General features: G+C 38.4%; 1 protein-coding gene across 3 annotated transcripts in view; it reads left to right on the plus strand.

Annotated features, from left to right (window-relative positions):
- The window catches only part of BCAR3 (BCAR3 adaptor protein, NSP family member), a 69,026-nt gene that overhangs the window by 34,776 nt on the left and 11,694 nt on the right, over positions 1–22,556 (plus strand). Inside the window, exon 1 of one of the 3 annotated variants that reach the window (XM_082286787.1) lies at positions 12,326–12,486. The exons of 1 other annotated variant lie outside the window; for it this stretch is intronic. In XM_082286787.1, coding sequence (XP_082142913.1) covers positions 12,403–12,486 — 84 coding nt within the window. In that variant the 5' untranslated portion in view covers positions 12,326–12,402. Of the gene's footprint in view, positions 1–12,325; positions 12,487–22,556 lie in introns of those variants that run through there. One more of the 3 variants, XM_082286786.1, reaches the window with a different exon arrangement.

Here is a 22,556-nt window from a genome sequence, read left to right on the forward strand (position 1 = left end):
AAAAAAACAACCTTTAAATGGAAAAGAGTAAGAGAAGAGGGAGAAAACAACAAGAGCACTTTTGGGAATTGTTTTTTGCTGATTCACAATACGAAAGTTCTGAATGAGAGATTTATATTTCTGGTGCACAGGAAAATATAGTTAATGTTGTCTATCAACAGAGAAGCGTTGATTTACTGATTGAAAACGTATAAACTTGAGCATGAAGCATATGTGGTGTATGACTCTTACATAAAAACTAACACTGGAACTGATTGTATGTTGTAATTGTAAAGTCTTGATACTGGTTCTTGTTTCTCTCATGTTACTCTTCAGGCTGTAAAGAGAAGAGTGACTTCGGATTAATTTGCCTTGAAAGAATTGCATTATCTTGAAAGTAATGCATGGCACAAATTTGTGTTAGGGTAATTTGGCTTCTGGCAATTCTACTCAAGAGTTAAAGTGGTAACAGAGCAAATGGTACTGTGTCAGGGCCCTGAGGGCACTAATTGTTCTCGAGTGTCCTGGCCAGCCTCACTTGGGACCTCCACCCACACCCACTGAGCAAGGGCTGCATCACGATGGGGCCTTCAGGCCCCTCCTGAGTTGCTCAGTGGGTGCACCTGCCCCTAGTCCTGTTTCCCAAGTGCTGTGTGGGAAGCTCGGGACAGACTTTGTACCTGGCCTGTTACCTCTCTGGCCTGAGGCTCTCTGGAATGTGACCTGCTGTTGGTGTGATCACCCTGCTCACCTTGGTTGCATCTGGGTGCTGTGGGACTGCACTTTGTTGTGAGTACCTTGCCCACCCTGTGCTCCCAGGTCACCGTCCTGTAGGGAGCAGCCCCACTCCTGTTGCTCCCTGTCACACTCATTGTAGGTGGCTGTTTTGAAAGATTCAGATAGGTGCCTTTCTCATAACTGTTCTGCTTTTCAGGCTGCACAGTCATATCTATTGTCCTTCAAGACAAGCAGCTAGTTTTAAACTAGCTAGATTTAAAAAGTAATTTTACAAAAAGACCTGGGCACAGAGCTGACCGTGCAGCTTCACAGTTGCAGGTCAACACTGTTTCTGCAGTGGTGCAAGCATGCTACTGGAGTTTCCTGTGAGTCCCATAAGAAAGGTAATTAATACTTGTTTAGAATGTGCTCCTGCTGGAGAGTGATCAGCATCTCTTCAGAACTGGACAGTGCTGTAAATAGAACGTGGAGAATTCATATGGGCTTGAGGAAGAGTAACACGGTTCAGTGTGCTGGTTTTGGTTGTGTGCTCGTTCACAGTGAAAAGAACAACATGATGTCTGTTGTGGCCATAGTGGCTACAAGCAGATAGACTGATGGTAAACTTTGAAGCTGAGTGTAGCAATTTGCTTTTTAACAAACCTTTCCTTGCTGAAATCTGGTCACTGAAATTAATATAATTAAGTCCTTGTATTCAGAAGGAACAGAGGAAAGGCAAAATAAATTAGTTTTTTCTGTTGTTTTATTCTGCTCAAAATACAAGACAGAAAACACTGATTATAGAATTAATCTTTTTTTTTTCTTTTAAGAGAATATTCTCTATAGATGAACCAATAGATAGACTGTGGCTTCTAATTCTTTAATCTAAATCACATCTCTCACAAGTTGCAGTTTACTACCTCTTGAATATTGATGTATTAGTTCATTCAGTATATAAAGAGAGCTAATTATGCAAAAGCAAGTTCTAAGGGGGCGAAAAAATGTACTGATTTGCTGAAGTCTGAGTATACTGGAGTGTCCATATGGCTTCAGCTCTTCCTTTGTATTCACAGTGCTGCTGAAACCATGGTCACAGTTAAATGGCTCTTTCAAAAAAAAACCTTTTATGGTAGAAGTGAAAACAGGCCAGACTGCTTTGAGTCAGGCTACTGCCCAAGTCATGAAAGAGATTCAGGGACACAATAGCACGTTGTACATTCTGTGAGATTTTTACAAGTTTTATGAACCAAATAATAGATCCATTGGTAGTCTCTGCAGGTTCTTCCCACACCCTGAGTCCGCACATCCATGGAACAGATTCCTGCAGCAGGGGAGAAAGAATCAAGTGCTGGCAGATTTGAGTGTGTCAGAGAACTTTTTGTGAGTCATTTTGATGAAATTCTTGTGAACTAAAGATAGCTTACTGTCCCATTCCTATTCACTATAAATACTTAAGGATCTTTTCATAGAAATCTGTGCTGTAATTACTGAGGCTATATCAGGGTGAAAAGGAAAAAAAAAAAAAGAGATGTCTCTCCTCCTTTCATGGAAGCCTTTTGAGCATTTCCTGTGGAAATAGTGCTTAATAATTACAGAAATACGTATCAGCAGTGAGTTGATAAATATTACTATGACCTGAAGTTTTGGAGTTGTATTTTATTCCATTAGTGGAAAAATTGCAAAATTTATGACTGATTGTCTGCTCAGCATGGTCATGAGGGAAGTTTATATTTAGATTCAGACTTGAAAAAACTGTTGCTTGTTTAAGGAAGTTACAGCTACAGAAAAGAGTTTCTTGTGAAGTTCTGCTGAAGGATTCTTTCGTCTCAGCCCCACAGTGTTAATTTTTCTCCCTATTTTTACTCTTCCTTGATTTTGTTAGAAAGCAAACTGTCATAGAAATTACTGTCATTCATCATAGCTTTGGTTAGTGCAACTGAAAATAAAATTTTTATGACATTCCAGTGTGTTGATCCTTATCTATAGCTTTGCAAGATGGGACAATATTTTGTGGGTTTAATTCAACTTCAGGGAACTTAGGTTATGAGATCTATCGATGCATGGTTTGTATAGTTAATTGCACAAATTCATAATATTGTGGGTGCCAATCCAATATAGGTGTGGGTGTTTGACTCTCACCATTCTATTGGCTGAAGATACTCTGGTAAGAGGGTGATCAAAAGTAAAGTTTGTATGTGTGTATGTATGTTTAGGAAAGTTTAGAAAAAAATCTGTGTCGGCATGACAAGTAGCCACAGTTTGGGAAACAGTTTTTCCTGATGACAGTGAAATTTCCTTGCAAGCAGCCTTTTTTAGACATGGAAATATGTAAGAGAAATCCCCACCTCACTGGAAAACTTGCCAACTCCAGTGTATTCCTGTTCATGCTGTGTATCACACTCCTGCAGAGACTTGCCTGTTGGGAAGCGAGCTGGAACTTGTGAGCAGAAAGTTTGTTGGGTTTCTACATTGTCTGACAGCATTAAGTATCAGAGCTGGGAGGAATGCCTGACACTAAGGCACCACATGATCAGGAGGTTCTTTCTGCGTCTGTAGGGTGGTTTGAGGACTTCTTTTCCACACTTTTTGCAACTGCAGCAAGGGCAGCAGTATCACAGAAGGTGGAATTATCCGATGGTATGTGTTTTGTTGAGGAGAAAAGGTGTATGCCCATGTGGCCAACTTGGACTTTACACATCTCTGTCATTATGGACTTGTCCCAACTCAGAGATCATCAGTGATGTCAGTAAGGCTTCAGACAGAGATATTTCCTTTTTTTATATATATATTTCTCTACTTAGCAGGAACAGAAGTTTCACAAACATCATTCCACAGCAGTTGCCTCTTGCATGTAAGCTGTGTAGTTCTGATTACACAGATTCTATTAGACCCAGTCCAGTGTTACTGCATGTAGTTATCGATCTCAATGAAAACCTTCGATTTGATTCTTGGCGGGTGGTTGCTGGTTGTGCACTGCCCTCTGCTGGAAAAGAAACACTTGACTGGATATTTTTAATCAAGCTATGGTTATTTAAATCACATTTCATAATAATTTCTTTGTAACTCTTGTAGGAGCCTGACTGTTGGAAGTTGGTTGCTTTTTTCTCAAGTGGCACAGAATGGGGGGGAATTTTCCCACTCCTCCCTGTCATAAGGTTATAGAAGTAGTCCTAGAGGGAACTTGAGGGTTTGTTTGGTTTTTTTTTTTTTTTTGTCAGGGTGTCACTGAGATTGCTAGAATACATGTTCTGATTTTTGCAAAAAGAAAAAGCGGAAGAGATTCCCTATCATCCCAAAATAATCTGCTCTACCTCCCAAACTAGATTAGTCATATGATCTTTTAATTGATATTGTGGGAAAATTTTTCCTAAATTGTGGTATTTCACGCATAGAGATTTGGTTTTGGGCGCTTCTGGTTTTATGTTGTTGGTTGGTTTGTGGGGGGAAGGTTGTTGGGGTTTTTTTGTTTTGTCCATCTGTCTTCTATTCATAACCTATATTCAATTTTCTAGTGGGATAAGTTTGGGCTGTTGCAATAAGTTGGACAAAGCATCTTGTCTTTTAGTCCTGTTCTGGTGATAGCAAAATTTCAGGTAGTAGAATTTTTTTTTCAGCCTTGTTTCTAGACTTGTTTCTTACAATGTCTGTCCTTTCTCTACTCAAAAAGGGCACCTATTTCTCTAAGTATGTATGATAATTATTCCTAAAAGTTTTCATCAGCCCAGGAAAAAATAAAAAAAGTACTTAAGGAGTTACATATGTAGTTGAAATGCAGCAACTCTCAAGTATTTAATTCCCCTGAAATCGTAGTGAGAATCTTCCTCTGTTCATTTGAAGTTAAAGAAAACTTACCCTATTTGATACAATGCTGTTACTCATCATTAGTGATGGAATATAACACCACTAGTTAGTTTCAGTATTTTCTCATGTTGAATTTTGTTTGACCAACAGGCTGGTCTCCGAAAATAAGGTTGAGTCAGCAGTCCTGTAATCTTTTGGCTGCAAAGTGATGAATAAAATGTAAGCTGGTGTTTGCAGTAAATTATGCAGGAAGTATGATTCTATAGCTCTGCCAGACAGTGCACTTTCAGTCTACTGTCCTAGTTCATGTTTCCCTAGAAGAGAAATCCCAAGTTAGCCTGTTCCTGTCTGGAGCTTTTTGTTCTTTCCCAGCCCCCAGTCCCTGAGTCAGTCGCCTGATTAGCTCTAAGATCTGGGTTTTTCTGTGGTTGGTGGGGATTGTGGGTTTTTTGGTTGGTTGAGGTTTTTGGTTTTTGTGGGTCAGGGGCAAGGGGAGTTAAGAGTAGTGTGAAGAGGAATTTTTTTTCTTTGTGAATGATAATCCTTAAATGAATTGAGCCAAGTGGATAGTGGCTTTCTAATTATTCTGACCTTCATTGCAAAGTCTTTTAGCAGTGCATTCCCCTCTCCTGATGCTGAAATGGAGGTTGGGGTATTTTGCTTATGGGAGCATCTTCTGTAATGCTGAGGATGCTTTGGTAAGTATAAAATGCAGATACCTCTTAGAGGAGTAAGCATTCTATCTTTGCATGTTAATGGTTAATCTTACATGTTATCCTACCATGGATTTGACTCAGTTAATGTCTGTATTCTGCTTCTTCTGTTATTACTCATTAACTCTCAAATGATGTCTGGTCTGGAGTCCTCAAATGCCACTACATGCACTGAGCTTTGAGTTGAAAATGATAAAATTACTTTAATTTAATTTCCTTGGAACCAATAGTAATACTAGTGGCAGCTACTTAATTGACCTTTCCAATACTTTTGTTAGAGGATCAGTAACTACTGTCAGTCTTATTTACAGATGAGAAACATAAGGTGGAAAGGTCTGAATCTGAAACAGGGGCTAGAAGTCTTGGGGTACAAAAATCAGGTCTTACTTTATCTCTGGTGATCTTCTGAAACTTGGATTTAAATGAATTAGCTGTTTTCTCCAAAATATTAATCGCAGTGGTTCTCAAATGCTGAGTTATCACAGAATCGCAGAATGGTTTGGGTCGGCAGGGACCTCAAAAGATATCTAGTTACAATCCCCTGCCTTGTGCAGGGGCACCTGTCCTTAGACCAGGTTTCTCAGGGCCCCATCCACCCTGGCCTTTTGATAATACACCCAAGTCAAAATGTCCGTGTCAGTGAAAGCAAATATAGGTACATGGTGATGTGCACTTACTTTTCAAAGAAAGAAAAAAAAAGGAGGGGGACTGGTTTTTTTTTCAGTTTTCATAGTTTGGACTAATAGCAAAAGTTTAGTTTCATTAGATTGGACTAAAACAAAAGCTGTCAGGGACATGAAAATGTTTATGTTTAACTCCATGTAACACCTTACTGTTGATCTTTCACTGTCTATAAGCACATGAGCCACAAGGGGGAGTATATAATGTGTGGAGAGCAGATGATGACGATTTTTATTATTAAGCATTTTGGGTACTCTTACTGATAAAGCCTAGGGAAGTAAAGCTCCTGATCTCTCAGAGCTGTGTTTACAGGTAATAATTAGAATAAGACTGGTGCATTGTGTGTGTGTCTGTCTTGCCTCTTTTTGGAGACATGCTGATATACAGTTTAGCCTGTGGAGAGGACAGCAGAAGGAGCATTTGGGCATTTCACTTGGGATGTCGTCTGCTCATACGTGCTGTCAAAGGAGCAGGTTGGCCTGACATTTTTGTGTCGGATAGTTATAGAAAATAAGCATTTACACAAATAATGGAGTATAATGTTGTGTTGGCTGTCTAGAATACCTAGAGGTCATTTGCCTCCGTGTCCTCAAATCCTTTTGTTAGTAAAATGTTGAAAGGGTGGTAAAGACTTTTGAAAAGCCAAGCTCTGACAGAGACCAAGTGACTTGTAAATTTTCTTTTTGAGTGCTACACATCCAAGATACACATCCTTTGTATTAAAGGAAAGTATTTTAGTGTATTCAGTTTTAGATAATTAGCTGATATTTTAAAGGTATCCACTTACCCTGGTGATGTAACTTTTTTTTTTTTTATCTTTCCATTATATTTAGAACTGGTTTAAATCTCACACAAACAAGCACTTTATTTTGACAGGACTGAGGAGACTTTCAAAAACAGAAGTCTAAAGTTAACAAATGTCTTAATGCCTTATTTTTATGCGCAAGACAGCTCTGATATGCTGACCAGCAAAGCTAGTTAGACTAATGACAGCTAAGTTAGCAGGAAAGAGAAGAAGGTATTAGCCATAAACTGTGAACTAATTCTGAAAGAAAAGGAAATTCATGCCTTTTCATAATTTTTTTTTTCCCCCCCCCCAATTCAGGGAACAAATTGAAGGAAAAATAGGTGGCCCATTACAAAATCATGTCATGTTTGTACGTGGGTTGGCAGACGGTAGGTGGAGCTCAAGAATATGTACGTTAGTTTTCAGTGGGATTGATAAAACCTGCTGGTGGATTCATAATAGGAAGGGGTCTAATAAGAAAGCCAGACCTACTGCCAGATGACTTTGAAAAAATTTGATCTTCTATAACTAAAACATATACATCTCCAAGGTATTTGGTTGTCTTAAAGTGCAAATTAGGACCTAGTAGGAAGCTCATAAGCAGGTTGGGCATTTATTTCTTGTACCTGCCAACCTGAGTTTTTATATGAGGCAGATTTTCAAAAAGATTTATTCAAGCAGCCGTGTAAACTAAATAGATGCAAATTCTGTTTTCTCACTATTCCTGTACAACTGCAGCACATTTCTGAGGCTGCCTCAAGGAACCATGATAGAAAGGAGGAAGAAATTATATTGACCTCTCCCATGCCACACCTCGCAATGCAAACAAGGGTAATTACAGCTGCAGCTCTGTCTGTTGATTTATGATCAGAGGCTGCACCAACAACAGCACGCAGGAAGTGAGGTTATCCAAGAGAACGTGAAAGAGTCAGTTCTGTTAAAAATTGAGACAGGAATAGTAGGACATGAGCTGGGACCTGGGACTTTATGTGCCTGTAGACATTTGAGTTAGGAACAGGTAAAAGTAGGCTTTCTGACAGTGTTGTCCTCCCCTCTCTTCCACATACTGTACACTTTAACAAGTGTTCAGATGTAAAGTTGGGTGCTACCTGTATTTGGAGGCATCACCCCCCAGAGCTTTGTTAGAGGCAATGTGCCACACCTGAAGGACTTACTGCTAAAACTAACTGGAAGTGGGCATTGCGAAGATGTTATTTGCATGGGCGAATTATTTATCAGTTTTCCCCTGTTTCCTGACTTTTTCTTACATTAAAAAGAATAAATAACTAGTTACGGCAACTCTTATGTATTAAATGAAAAATGTTTCAACTGGAGATTTAAGTTCTTTGATTTTCTTTGGGTTTTTTCTTTCAGATTTTATTCCTGTTGTACTTTACTCCAACCCCAGAGTTGCCATTTTGTAGCCATAGGCCCTCAGACCATAGCTGGATCGTGCCCTGTGTAATGGGGGCACATCCGTGTTCATGTGACGTCACTCGTTCAGCAGCAGTGCTTGGGGCCAGCTCTGGGCTGTATCTAATCAGATTTGTGCTCTTGACCCTTGTACAGTACACCGTGCCTCCTTTCATTTACAGCTGGCTTCCTGCCTGGATTGTTTACTTCCAGTTAGCGCAGTGAAATCTAAAGCATTACGTGTATTTCACTGAATATTGTTAGGCTGATTTGAATGCTTAAATGAATAGAGCAGTGCAAAGCAAAGAAGGAAGCCAACAATTCCCTCATCTAATTTAGTCTGAAATTGCTTCTCTTTCTCTAATACGAAATCACAAATCATAATAATTTTGTGTGTGAATTCTAAGCACTTCCATGAGCCTGACTGGTGTTTGGTTCAAAACAATGGCTTGTAGCTCTGGAGACTGTTGTGATAACTTCAGACAGCTTGGGAGTTTTCAAGCATTTATATTTTTATGGAATGTGGTTGCTTTACTTGAGCCACTTAAAACCTTGAAGCTGCATAATTTTTTTCCTCTTTTTTTTTTTTTTTTTGTGATGAGAGAAAAAGAAATTGACCTCTACTAAAGAAATTATCCCCACGTTTTTTCTTGTTTGACCTGTACAATTAAAGCAGCCTAAGAAGATCCCCCCTGAGCAGGTTCACACTGTCCTGCACGAACACCTCAAACTCCTGCATATGCAATGTGCTCTGAGTGAGCTGGACACAGTTTAGGTGTGTCAAGGGAACACTGGGTAAGTGTAATTTAAACTAGACCATGCAAAAATCCTAAATAACTTTAGAGGCTTTGTAATAACAGGTGGGGTTAGCAGAGGCTCCTTAATTTCTCTTCCTAATGGGCTATTAGGAACTCAACACAGGACATATGTTCAAGTGAACTCATGTGGCCATGGATTCTATGAACTTAAAAATCTTTTCTTATTAAGCTTAGTTATCAAATTTATCAAAAATAATCCAGCCAGCCATCCACAGAAACAGATGAAGGGATTATAAGATATTTTAAGATTCTAGGAAGAACTTTTGAAAACAAAGATAAAGCTGATGGCTGACCTTTTGGTGCTGGAGAGCATACGAAATACGTCAATAGATGTCTTAGCAAAAGGATTGTATTTGATGTTTCTAAGGTAAAAGAAACGGGTTTATTTCTCACATGAGGAGTCCAAGAACCCAAAGTACCAGCAAAAAAATTGGAGGGCAGGAGAGTGAAAATGTGACTAAGCTATCCTTTGTTTCTCTGAGGTAGTATTTAAAAATGTAAATCTTACCTGTGTATGAAGCATAATTTGGAGCAGCCTGAAGGTTGTCCTCAGTCATGCTGGCTGAAAACAGCTCCATGATAGCCATCAGTGCAGGAAATGCCATAGTACCACCCAGAGGTTTCTCACATACTCTTTGAGATTCCTTCCGGTAATGTTAATTTTCATAGTGCTGTATCACAGTGTCTTGCAAAGGTTGTCATCCATTCATTGAGCTATCTAGGCAGAAGTCATACTAACCTTTAAAAAAAAAAAAAAATCCCATTAGTTTAATGTAAAAAAAAAAATTAATTTACCATTTAAATGAAGTATCCTTTTTCCTATCAGTTATACTGTTGATAAAAAGCATCAGCAGCTGATGTATGAAATTGTACAGCATTCATTTTTAAGGTTCATTATTTCTGGCATTCTCTCAGCGTACATAATTTTTGATTCTTCATTATAGACAGGAAATAAGGAACTGGCAGTTACCATTTGTATTAGACCTGTCAGTCCAATCCTCCTTTTCTTGAAAAACCGGGGCTTTTATTCTTGATGATGGATGAGAACCTTTGTTTAAATTTCAGTGTAGGTTTACACATTGATAAGTCATAGTATTCCTGTCCTTTTTTTTTTTTTCCCAACCCCATAAAGAACTCCTTTATGGAACTTCTAGTTACTTTCAGAGCACCTTATTTTGCACTGCTAAATCGGTTGTTTCTGCTGCCAAAGTAGCTAAGTCGTCCTAACAGCCCTTCTTGTCACTTAGTGTACTTTGAGTTGCTTGTCTTGATAGCTTCTGTTCATGGTATTGCATGTGAAACCTTAGTGTGTGATACTGTCTTGCCAGCATTATAAAGCAAAAACACCTTGGCTGATGCAAGGTGTCATCCCTCCTCCCTGCCCCTCCAGTTTTAAAATTGGATTAGGGTGTTATTATGAGAACTTTTGATTAATAGTCTTTAAAAATACAGTCCTTGATGAGATGTCCTGCCACAGTGCCAGAAAATTTCAGTCAAGAAACAAGAATCACAGTTGAGGCTTTTGGGTTTGAAGTCTTGCAGGGTATCTTTTAATCTTCTCTTCTCTGGCTACCTGCTGAAGCAATCCTATGGAGCTCCTCAAAGTGGAAAAAGAACTCAAAGTAAATTAAAATATGCTGCAGCACAGTGCAAAGAGAAAAGGAGGGTACTTTCATATTCCTGTTATATTATCTACTCATTCATTGTTTGAGTTTGTCATAAAGTAGTCTACAGCAGGACTTCATCTTCAAAGTTAGTATTTTCAGCTTCTTCTCCGGCCAATCTTACATCCTTTTTGTTGCCAGGTTTATTACTTTAAAGTCCATTTAATGTTCTGTTCTTTTATTTCTACCCTGTTTTCCTTTTCTCAGAGGAGTCTCTGGCACAGCATCTCCTACACATGGCCAAGTAGTCTGGCTATCTTTATGAACATTCTGGGTTTGGTGCTTAACTTGGTGGTAGGTATCTGCAAACCTTAGGTGGTGAGATAGGTAAGGGAACTTAGCACATCACACTTCCATTTCCTTGTTACCAACACTGAGGTTTCCTCTTCTTTTCAGATAGGCACTCCATCTCACTTTCCTTGAAAGGCAGTGCACGTTTTATGTCTTTTCTTAGTGCTGCTGCTTGGTTTGTGTACCAGTTCCTGTTGCTGAATGCAGGCACTGAGGGCACTTCCCATTGTTCAGTCAGTGTGGGAAAGAAGTACTCTGTTATTAGGTGAGAGGTACCTTGCAAGTAATACCTGAGGACATCAATAAGGATTTAATATATGTGTCCTACTAATTATGTAATATATTTGTTGCTGATGAAAAAGACAAATAACTATTCATTTTAACTGCTCCTTGGCATTAATTTATTCCTAATCCAAGATATAAAATATCTGTGACTTCTATATTTTTTAGGTACCACCCAAGTAATAATTGATTGATCTCTTCAAAGTTTGTCATTCTTAAGTGTTACAGGCTTTCTTGTACTGCTCAATCCAGTCCATCTGGTTTTCTTTCATCCGGTCTGTTAACTAGGCTGCTATGGAGGCAATGTCCTGTCTCTTACAGTTATTATAATTACCCAAGTTGTTTGCCTTTTTTTGCCCTGGTTCTTGAGAGGGCCTTGAGGTATGTCAGACAGATTCTTTGCTGAGGAGCAGTTTGCTGACTGGTCAGTAAGCTATGGACTGTGCTGTCCAAGAGAATGGAATCACAGGCATAAATAAAACTGCTGCTTTTTATTTTGTTGTAGTGCTTACTTTTACTTTGCCAAATCAGACATGTTCATTAATTCAGTTCTTTCTTTCTCAAGCGATTTGCACAGTCCCATGGGACTATCACCAAGATAAAGCTGTTCACGGAGAGTTTTAAATGCTGAAGGTACCTTGGTTGCAACACTGACAATGTTTACAGGGTTGGTTTCTTGCTGTTTTTTCCAAGGACTGTCTGCCAGAAGCTTCCTAATTAAAAATAAACATATTTATCATTTTCCTTGGTTACCAAAGCTCAATTCCTAGTTGTCAAACAGTAATCAACTCCTTTTCCTTTTTTTTTTTTTTTCTTTTATGTGTGTATAATTGATGATGCAGGCATAGATGTTGCATGATTGAACTGGAGCAACTGATTAAGCCTTTATCAGCACAGGGAGACAGGTATTGTAACTCATCAGGAAGAGAAGTTTGCCTTGTGCTGATGGCTTAAACACATCTCTGAGCCAGGGGATACCAAGACAGAGGAGCTAGGATTTCACTGGTGAGTGAAACAGATCACATGAGGATTCTGGCACTCTGTATATGGCATGCTGGAAGCCAGCGTGCCAGCGGTCACTGAATTGATGGTATCAGCTTCAGCTGTGGAAAGTGTCCCAGGCTGATATGTGAGTAGGGGGGTGTAGCAGCTCTGGTAGGCAGTGATGATACTGAATAGCTTGCTGAACCTCAGAGCACTGCTAGTAGTGACTGTTCGTCTTCAGTCGTGTGGAACCACAAACAGCAGAACTGAAAATGCCGAAGGATTATAATGTTTTTCAAATGCTGATAGCAGCACTTTGCTGCTTTTATCATCGTAAGTCTATTATCAGAGTCAAGGTAGGTGCTGTTTTTCAACTACAGTGTGCTAGTCAGTAATGCTTTCAGCTTTTTTTTAGAAGTGTTTGTTTTTATAGTATGGTACAGAGTGTTTCTCTTCTAAAGAACACCTTTAGAATTCACTATTGTCTCAGAGAGAAATTTAAACAACTTGCAGTTTTATGAGCCTGAGGCTGTCTGTCTTTATATTTAGGGACTAAGTAAAAATGCTTAAATGCTTAAAAAGGTTTGGGACTTGCTGAGGAGAATTTTAGAAAATTTCCAAGTTTTCGGAATTTAACTGATCAGACCATTTGGTTCCCTAACTTTTTCCACCTATTTAAGGAAAACACAGGCAATTGTGCTCAGGAGCACAAGTGTTTTTTAAATGCTTCAGACAATTTTGGATTTGTTCTTATATTTTAGATTTCTTTTTTTAATTGCATGATACACAAAATCATATACTCCTAGAATGGTTTGGGTTGGAAGGAATCTTTAAAGGTCATCTAGTCCAAACCTCCTGCCATGGGCAGGGACATAATTTACTTTATGCAAAAATGCTCTATATGCACTATAAGCAGAGGAAAAGCCTTCATAATCATTTTGAGTCACACTTACAGAAGTGTCTAAGCGACTGGGGAATTGTAGTCATGTGGGGCATCTAACTACTTTTGAGGATCTGTGAGTTACACTTCAGCTTTTAAATCTTTTTACTTAAGATTTACATGTGAATTGTTCTTTGATTAACACTGTGGAGAACTTGCAATGAGGAAGGATGTGGTTGCTGTTGTCTTGCCTTTTGGCTTTCAAACTTTGATAGAGGCAGTTAAAAGTTGGGAACAGCTTCCCCCTTCTCTCACCTTCAGTGATTTAGCCCTGTAACTGTCTGTTTCTGAAAGTGGGGTATAGGGCTCAGTCTTTTGGACACACTGAAAAAGGGATTCTGATCAGATTGACTTCTTCTGACCGGGACAGGTGTCAGCAATTATCATCACAATAGAGTGCAAAAGATGCTCAATTGTGCTGTAATTAATTTTTGTTCTTGTTTTAAAGCTTAGTTCTTCGGTTCTATAACTTTTTAAATGCCATTGGGGTTTATTGTTGGCTGTCAGAACAGTTAGAAAACTTGTTCTTGACCATGCATATACCCTTTGTTTAACTTGGCATGAATTTCTAATACCAAAATAACGGTGGTGTTGTCATGGCAACTTTCCATTTAGTCTAATCCATATAGTCTCTAGAGAAACTGAAACATTAATAGTGTTTGCTGTATGGAGGGTAAAAAATAAAACCTTTTATGTAGAAACAAATTACAGTTGGGATCTTTCAAAAATAAGGCTCTATTTAAAGAGATTTGTAGCATTTAAAATAGATTTGAATGCATGTGTTCCAGTATGCAGATTTAGCATTAGTTAAATCTGATGAACTGCTATTTTAAGAAGTTTGGATGGTAGGGATCTGGGGTGCATTTGCTGAAGAGAAAATGGCTGTAGGTATAGAAACAACCGGTGGTCAAATCAAGTAAGGTCTGAACCTTGGGGCCCAATGGTATGGATTCTGTGAAATGCCAAAGGGCCTAGGATAGTATGAACAATAAGATGGTATGAAATGAAGTCATCAGGTTTCTAATTATTATTATTATTATTATTATTATTATTATTTAATTTTTAAAAAAACTTCAAGCAAAATCAGTTTGTGTAATTAGATGAAGTTGATTCTTGGTTTTAATAGTAAGTACAAGTGTAATGAAATACCAAATTGATCCATAAATAAGCATGCTGAAGTTCTCAACTACCCCTGAGAGATTCAGGTTTTTTCTGCATTGAGATATATTCGTTGTGTTATCCAATTTAGTTGAAAACAGTATGTCACCAAGCTCAGAGATGCCTTGTTGTGTCCCACCAAACCTCAGAAAGCAGTACAGCACTTGAGCACTCACATTCTGTTGCACTTAATTTTAGTGTGTGAAATTGGGATCTCAACAGCAGATGTTTGGTTTATTTTCCCATGCATTAATAGAAAATATAATGATCAGTGCAGAACATCTGAGCTTGGATCAACTCTTCAGTCATGATGTGTCAGTACTTTTCATTATGTCAATTGGTTTTTATAGCTGTTTACTGTTAAGGTCAGCTTTTACATTGAAGGAAATAGAGAAACTTCAAGGCAAGGGGGCTCCTGTTTGTGCTTAAAAAAGAAGAAAGTGAAGAGAAAATATTAAATAGTGACTTGTGCCACTTCCAAGCCAAAATATTTTTCTTTAAATTTGCATTTTTGGGGAAGAGATGAAGTAAGTTAAGACTAAATCAGTGATAAATGGTGACTTTAAAAATGCAGAGGTCTAAATTAATGAAATCAACTTTGCCACGAGACAGGGTTTTTTTAGTACTGATCAGTATGGTTGTCATGATCAGAAGGGGAAGGGCCTTGAAGTTCAATTATTTTCATTCTTAATTGTCTGCTATGATTCACCCTCAGCTGAAGCTGCGCAAAAGGGGAAAGCCACTCCAGTTATCAGGACTGCCAAGTTTTGTAACTTCCAGCACATTGATGTAGCACATTACTGGGTGATGTACTAATGCTGTGAATGTGACGTGCGTAAGAAGCCTTTTATAAGCAGCTACTTATTGCAAGTGCCATCTCTTATCTTGGATGAATTGCAAACACTTTTAATAGATAGTAGATCTTAATTAATATTTCTTCAGTGTGTGATGATCTAAATCTGTTCCACTGGCATCCTCAGGCTTCATATATCCAGTTTCAGCATGTTTGTGGAGGCAGTTGGATTTGATAACACGCGAGTTACGTGTAATCACCAGCCCAGCATTGTGGGTCTGCCTTCTCAGTGTTAGATTTGTTATTGTTGGAGAGGGGCAGATGTGAAAAGACTGACTGCTCAAAAATTATGTGAAATTTTGTATAGCTCCCGGAACATTGATTTCCTGTTGTCTTGTTGCTGAGTTTGAGTTTTGATGAGTCTTATATTATAAAATTATTTTCAATTTCCCATGGTAATTTTATAGTTACATGGCAGTGAAAGTTTGATTATCTTCTGTCATATATATGTAGATAACACAGGGTCCACTGGTGCTCTGTAACTGATATCTGTTTGATGGGAATATTCTTCAGTAGGTATTTATGCATTTAACTTCTTGTTAGTACCTTTTATGTAGGTGTGTCTCAGATTGAAACAAAGAAACCCCCTACGTAACTGCTAACATCATTTCCCTTTGGAAATGGAAATCTCTAGGATCACTGAGTGAGGGGACTATGATTTGACTAACTCTCAGCTCAGGATTTCTCAGGATCTGTATTCCGGAAATGAAGTTCTCTGAGCTCTCAATGTGGTCATATAGAAATGTTGTAAGATTTATAGAATTTGTTATAAGCGTGGCACTGTAGTGGGAAATGGTTGTTGAATCCACTACAATTAAGTTTTACCATTACCTTCATTTAACATTAAATTGATCTTTGTACTAAAAGACTTTTTTTAGTTCCTTCATTCTAAACCAGTATCTTACTTATTAGTTGTCGTGGTTTGAGCCCAGCTGGCAGCTACACAGCACACAGCCACTCACCCACCCCATCCCACCCCCCAGAAGAATGGAGAGGAGAATCAAAACTAAAACTTCTAGGTTGATAAAAGAGCAATTTATTAGCTTAAATAAAGTAAAATATAATAAGAAGAAATAATCATAATAACAAAGGGCGAAAAACCTCAAGTGATGCACAATACAGTTGTTCACCACCTGCTGGCTGATGTCAGACCGTGTCCCTGAACTCCTATCAGCCCTGCTTCCAGGTAATTCCCCATTTTATACACTGGGCATGATGTTCTGTAGTGTGGAATATCCCTTTGGCCAGCTCAGGTCACCTGTCATGGCTGTGCTCCCTCCCAGCTTTTTGTGCACCTCCTCACTGGCACAGCATGAGACACCAAAAAAGTCCTTGACTTAGGATAAACATGATTTATCAACAATCAAAACATCAGTGTGTTATCAACATTGTTCTCATATTGAATCCAAAACACTGCACCGTACCAGCTACTGAGAAGAAATTAACTCTATCACAGCCAAAACCAGAAAAAATTGGCCACTTTTCTGTGTGCCAGGCAACTTTTGTTGTTCATAGTAGCAGAGTGAGAACGTGCACATGATGGAGTTTATTTGATTTTAAAGACCCATTGCAGTCATGGTGAAAGTTTTCATGGTAATTTGTTATCTTTTCATCATTAACCTAAAAAGTTGTCACCGGTTACCTAAAGAAGCACACGGAAATCTTGTGGCTGCAAAATTGCCATTCTCCTGTATTAATTCATCTCTCTGAGTAAATCACCCATTCTGTACCTCCTATTACTTAACACAGCAGTTGCTATAGTCCTGTGTGAACCTTGTGCCCTCTAAACTACTGCTGGTGCAAGATTCTGCCCCTGTGAAGAGCCTTGCACCAGCTATAGTTCAGTTTCCAGGTTAATCAGAAAATGGGTTCCTGTGTTTAGAAACTCCCTTTTTCCAGTTAGTTATTTCTCGAAAAAACTCTTCAGAAATCACTCTGTCTGTGTTTTTGTTTTGTAAGGCCTTGGCCAATGATGCTGCTTTTCTTTATAGGAGAAAATAAGACTGACAAAATAAGACTGCTTTTGAACAATATTGAAGAATTGGTTCTACATGAAAATTCTCAGTGCAAATCTGTTGGGTTTGATGGCCAGTTAGTAGAGTTATAAGTGAAGTTAAATACACTGTACTCATTAAGACATATTATAAATTCACATAACTGTATATTTTAAAATGCTTGTATTCATAGTGCCAGATAGGCAGTCTGATTAGGATCACAAGGGCACAGGATTGAAGACTGATGGGATCTTTGCAGGCAGTGAATTATATCTTGATCCAGAATTTGAACTTTGACAATAAAATGTTCATTTTTTGTATGAACAAGGTGATTGCTCTCTAGTGGCTTGGAATTAGAGGAATTTTATTATTTTTCACTTTTCCAGATGTTTTTGGTGTCCTGTGTCTGTGTGTCCTGTCCCTTCTTTCTTGTTTCACATCTTTGCCTTCCCTGTTGTTATTTCCTGTTCTTGTCCCAACATCCCCTTCATATTTTCTGTCAGTTGGTCTTTCAGTTAAATTATCCACTTGGCTAAAAGCTAGGTAAATCTCACAAAATTTAAGTTTTTTGTTAATCACAAAGTTTCTCCCATTTCCTCATTTGTTTGGAGGCTCTGTAGGACCTAGTGATTTTACACGGTCAGAAAGTCACACTTCAGCATTCATGGTGTACTTAAGCAAATATAGCAGGCCTCCAGTGTTGGAGAAAAGATGGGTTTGTGAGAAAACTGAAATAGGTTTGGTTTAGATGGATTCTGTACATTTACTAAACTTTAGGCAAAGTACTAAAAGTTTGGGAAGGGTACAGACTTGACTTTCTTCCTCAGTCAGATCACGCTTGTTTTCACAAAGCTGTTCTCATTTGTCCCTAATAACTATCTCTTCTCTTTTTATTTTTTTCTTTAAACCTTCAAGGCAACAGGAAATCAGGTGGTTCCAAGGCTGCCTGTTGGGCTTATTTAAGTATCACCTGGCAGAGCTGTGCAAAGCACCAGGAAGTAATTGAGATTGGATGGAAATGTGGCCCCCTTTAGTCTTCTACCCATAACAGTCCTTGGCTGTGTTTTGTGTAAATAATACTTTGCCAGAAGGATACAAAGAGAGATGATGTGAATTTTGGCTTTATCCGAACTGAATGAGGGATCTAGAATGACAGATTTTGGACCACTTCCAAACAGTGTCTAAAATTAAAAGTGTTTCCCTCATAATTCAGGTTGTTTTAGGAAAAAAAAATAAGAAAAAGAAAAAAACCCCACAACCAAGCAAAAAAATCAAAACAATAAACCAAACACATCATCACCTTAGAGAGGAATTGATTAATAACAATACAGAAATAACTGTGGGACTTCCTTTTTGTTTACTACCAACCTCATACAGTAGATTATTCAGCACAATCTATTGTGATAAATTCTGTTAGGATGGTTGACACAACAGCTTGATATAGCGAGTTCCCTTTGGAGAGTGCCACTCACTCACATGAAAGTAATCCCTTAGATGCATAAACAGCAGATTATTGTGAGAAATTCCCATCAAAATACATTCACAAATTTCAGAGGTACAGCATATTGTGGTAGGTAGGTCAAGTCCTCTTCAAATTTGCTTTAAATGAGATCATATTTTGATGTTTTATTTCATTAAACTTCGATATTTTCCAGGTTTTGGTATGCTAGATTAACATTTGCCTGAAAAAAAAAAAGTAAAGTAATAGGTAATATCAAGGATAGCTTGTTACTTCTGTAAGCACAGTTAGCTGCTGGTTTAATGGCCCTGAAGTAGAAATCCTTTGTGAAACGTAATAAACTTCCATGAAGCTTCTTAGTTTATTAAAACCACTAACTACTGACTGAATTTTTTTTCTTCCTTCTAAAGTCTTGGCTCTCTAGGTTTTCCATAGTGTATGGAAGCAGGATTGAGGGTTTTTGCCAGAGGTTGATAATATCGTATTGCTAGGTAGTTGTATATTTTTATTTTAAGGACCTGTGCACAAAAAGTCAGCATGGCAGAAATATCTTAAAATAGCACCAGGACTGGAAACAATGCAACTAAAATGTGAACAAACAGTTCTGGAAAGCACATACTTACAGGGAGTTCTTTGTAGGTCAGGAAAAGCATCTGTATTTGAAAACAGTTCTGCTGACTTGATTTGCTTTTATATTCCAGAGATATCTGACAGGGTTGTTACTGTGAAAGAGATCAAAGTATTTAAACTGGAAGCTTCCCTGTGTTGCTTCAACCATGTTTTGTTGCAAAATACATGGAAGTCTTTAATTTTTCCCTAGATTATTTTTAAATTTCTTTTTACCATCCATTTCATTATCTAGCTGTAAATGTAGATTCAGCTTTCTTTCTGTCATGGACTAGGAGCCAACAAAGTGTCTTAGGCGAAGAAATAAAACAAGGACATACTCCTAAATGCAGGTTTGTCACTATGAAATTAGGGCAAATTTACAGCCTACCATTGCTGTCCATTAACTTTTGGGTGCTATTGGGAAATGAGGCTGAAGTATCTGCATTGTGTTGTATGGAGTAAGTCCCCTTTTCTTTTGAAATTGGCATAGCTAATAATTGTTGTAAGCCCACCCTCTACTTATTTACAGGCTTGCACAGGTTGTGCCTGGAGTGATTTTTGAGCTTTGCATGATGTGAAGTTCACTGTATGCAGAGATTCTTCCAGAGCAGAGGCCTTCGGTGTAGTGTTTAGCATAGAAGGGTTTAGGCTGGTGAGATTACAGACAGTTCATCAGTCACAAATCTCCTTTGGTAGACATAGTTTCTATAAGAAACCAGTGTCAGTGAACAAAAACTGTCCAGGAAGACATGCTATAACTAAACTTGCTTACCTAGGCAGCTTTCCCCTTGTGTATCCTGGGATTTGTGCTAGCCACTGGAGTTCTTTCACTAAATTCTGAATTGCATGAAGTTTATTTAAGCATGTTTGCTTCATCTCAGGAGATAACTGACCTCTGTGGCAATCAGAGTATATTCCATGGTGGAGAGGATTTTTAACAAATCAGTAATTATGAATGTTAAGAATTTAGTTGGTTTGTACTGATTAAATGTTTTTCTTGCTGTGTTGTTAGGTGTAGTTCAAATGCAGTATGTATCTCATTAACTTCATTTGAGTAATGAAAAATCCATTCAACCACCAGAAGAAATTCTAGGTTTCTATGCTGTATTTGTAATTAATGTGTATCTCTAAGTGGATCATCCTGATATTTTTAAGATAATTCGTGTCAGTACCATGGATGAAATTACTCCATTTCATCCTATATAGGTCTTTGGTAAAGACCTATAGTTCTTTTTGTTGGCTAAAAGTATTACTCTCTTAAGCAAATTCAGTTATTGCCTTTGTATCCTATAGTCTGTTCTATTTACAATAGCTCCGCCTACCACTGAGATACAGTGAGATGCTTTTGGAATGATGATATCAATTTCTGTAATAGCTTTGGGTTCTTTTAAGATCTCTATTCAGTCAAAACCGTCTTTTAAACCTTAAACATGATTCACATTACAGTAATAGTTCTTCTCAGAAGATCAGCAAAACACACAGCTGTGACTTCAAGAGCTTGTAACACCATTGCAGCTGGATGCCTTTGTTTACCCTGGAGGGGGTATTTTAAAAGCTCTCCAGCCACTTCCTTGTGCAATTAGGGGGAAAGGTACTCTTGAAAAGCCTCAGCTCAATTTGTGTGCTCTTCGCTCTACCTTCAGCTTGTGTAGATGTTTTAAGACTTGCTATTGTTCTCTTAAGATGTGCCAGTGAAATGGCTGTTAATTTTAGAATCATTGCCAGTCAGCTTTAAATGGCTTCGCAGCCATTTGAGTTGGGACATACAAGCAGTAGGTATATGCCAGAGGTCCTTCACCTGTCCTGTCTGATAGGTCACAAGGGTTTGGGGTGGAGGAGGAATTTTTGGCTTTACCTGACTATGTTTTGACACTTCAATATGGTTTTGAACTTCAGTCCTCATCAAGCCTCTTCTGTTACTCCTTCTATATCCAGTAACTTCACCTCTTCATGTTGTACCTGGGTTTATGAACAAGCCTTTTAAGTGAAGGTCTTCTCTTTTTTTGTGGCATGGTTTCTTCCTGCACAGACTTCACATAAAGCTTGGAAGGAGTTGATGCAAAACCTTGATGTACAAATGCACAAAGAATTTACTTATTGATGAAAATGCTTGTCCATTTTTAACCAGATTTTTATGGATAAATAACACCTTATTCTGGTTCACAGAAGGGAAACCAAGGTGAAAAGTGATTGTTTACCAGGTTGTTTTTATCTTCCACCTTTCTGTTTTAGCTACTAGTGTTTGTCTAAGAGAAGCCTTAGTTTTCTCTGAGAAAAGCAGAGAGAAGAGGAGAATTTATCTCAGAATTTCTCTGGCTCCCAGCATGTTTAAATTGTCTTGGCAGCAGGATGCCTCCTCTGGCATTATTCCACCAAAAATCTGCTGTCTGGTAATCTGTTGTAATTCAGTCTGCCTGAAATTGCAGGGAGGATCGTTGAAAGAAGTGTTAAATGTGTGCCACCTGCTCCCATGGTTAGGTGCTGTGAGTATTCAATGTGAAGAAGAAAGAGCTATAGAGAGCAGTGTTCGTGGAAAGAACAGGAATTGGTGAGCAAGCCTTCCCAGTTCTTTTTAAAATAATGCATGTGTTCCTTATTTGGATCAGTGTGTCAGTTAAAGGAACCGGTGAGCTTTGGCTCATATCCAGACCTAAGAAAAACAACCATAATGCACTGGAGCAAAATGCTGCATTTTAGTCTGTGCACCAGCTGGAGGCCCCCTCTCTCTCTCTCCTTATCCCTTTTTTTTTTTTTTTTTTTTTTTTTTTAATGGTCTTTCTCTGAAGAGAGGGTATACTCTGATTCTTTGATCACTGTAGAACATGTTCGCAGGCTTTTGAAACTTTTCAGCACAACAAAGATGGGCTGGAGTCCCAGCCCTTGGAGAATGAAAGGAAGTCCAAAGTACTTTCCTGCCCTGAGTGCTTATGCAGGAGTATGTGGCTGCTCCGGAGAAGATCGTGCACCTCAGTGTTAGCAACACTGCATCCATAAGAACTAGTGAGCCAGAGTGGGCCAGCATGAAAGCTGTGCTCCAAGAAGAGATGAAGGCAGAAATTTTCCAGAAAATCTTACAGTAGTTGTATAGTGGTGATGGAGATGTCTTCAAGCAAAACTGATGCATTTCATGCTAGGGGGCAACAAGACCAACAAGGCCCTTTAGGAAGGGAACATCTTGGATGTGCAGATTTAATGACCATTAGGAGTAAGCCCTTTAAGATTGAAATTTTACTTTGGCAAATTTAGTGCAACATAATTAATTAACAACTAGGTGTGTCCAGATTAGCCTGGAATGTTCTTAGCTAGATGGGTTCAAAGTGGGCTGGTGGTAAAGAATCTAAATTTTAAATGGAAGTTTAAACAGGACAAAGAATATTGCCAGCAGGGTGTTTGGGTCCAGCTCCATTTTTTTG

Source organism: Coloeus monedula (assembly GCF_965178545.1).
Source record: "Coloeus monedula genome assembly, chromosome: 9".
In the NCBI taxonomy this organism is placed as follows: domain Eukaryota; kingdom Metazoa; phylum Chordata; class Aves; order Passeriformes; family Corvidae; genus Coloeus; species Coloeus monedula.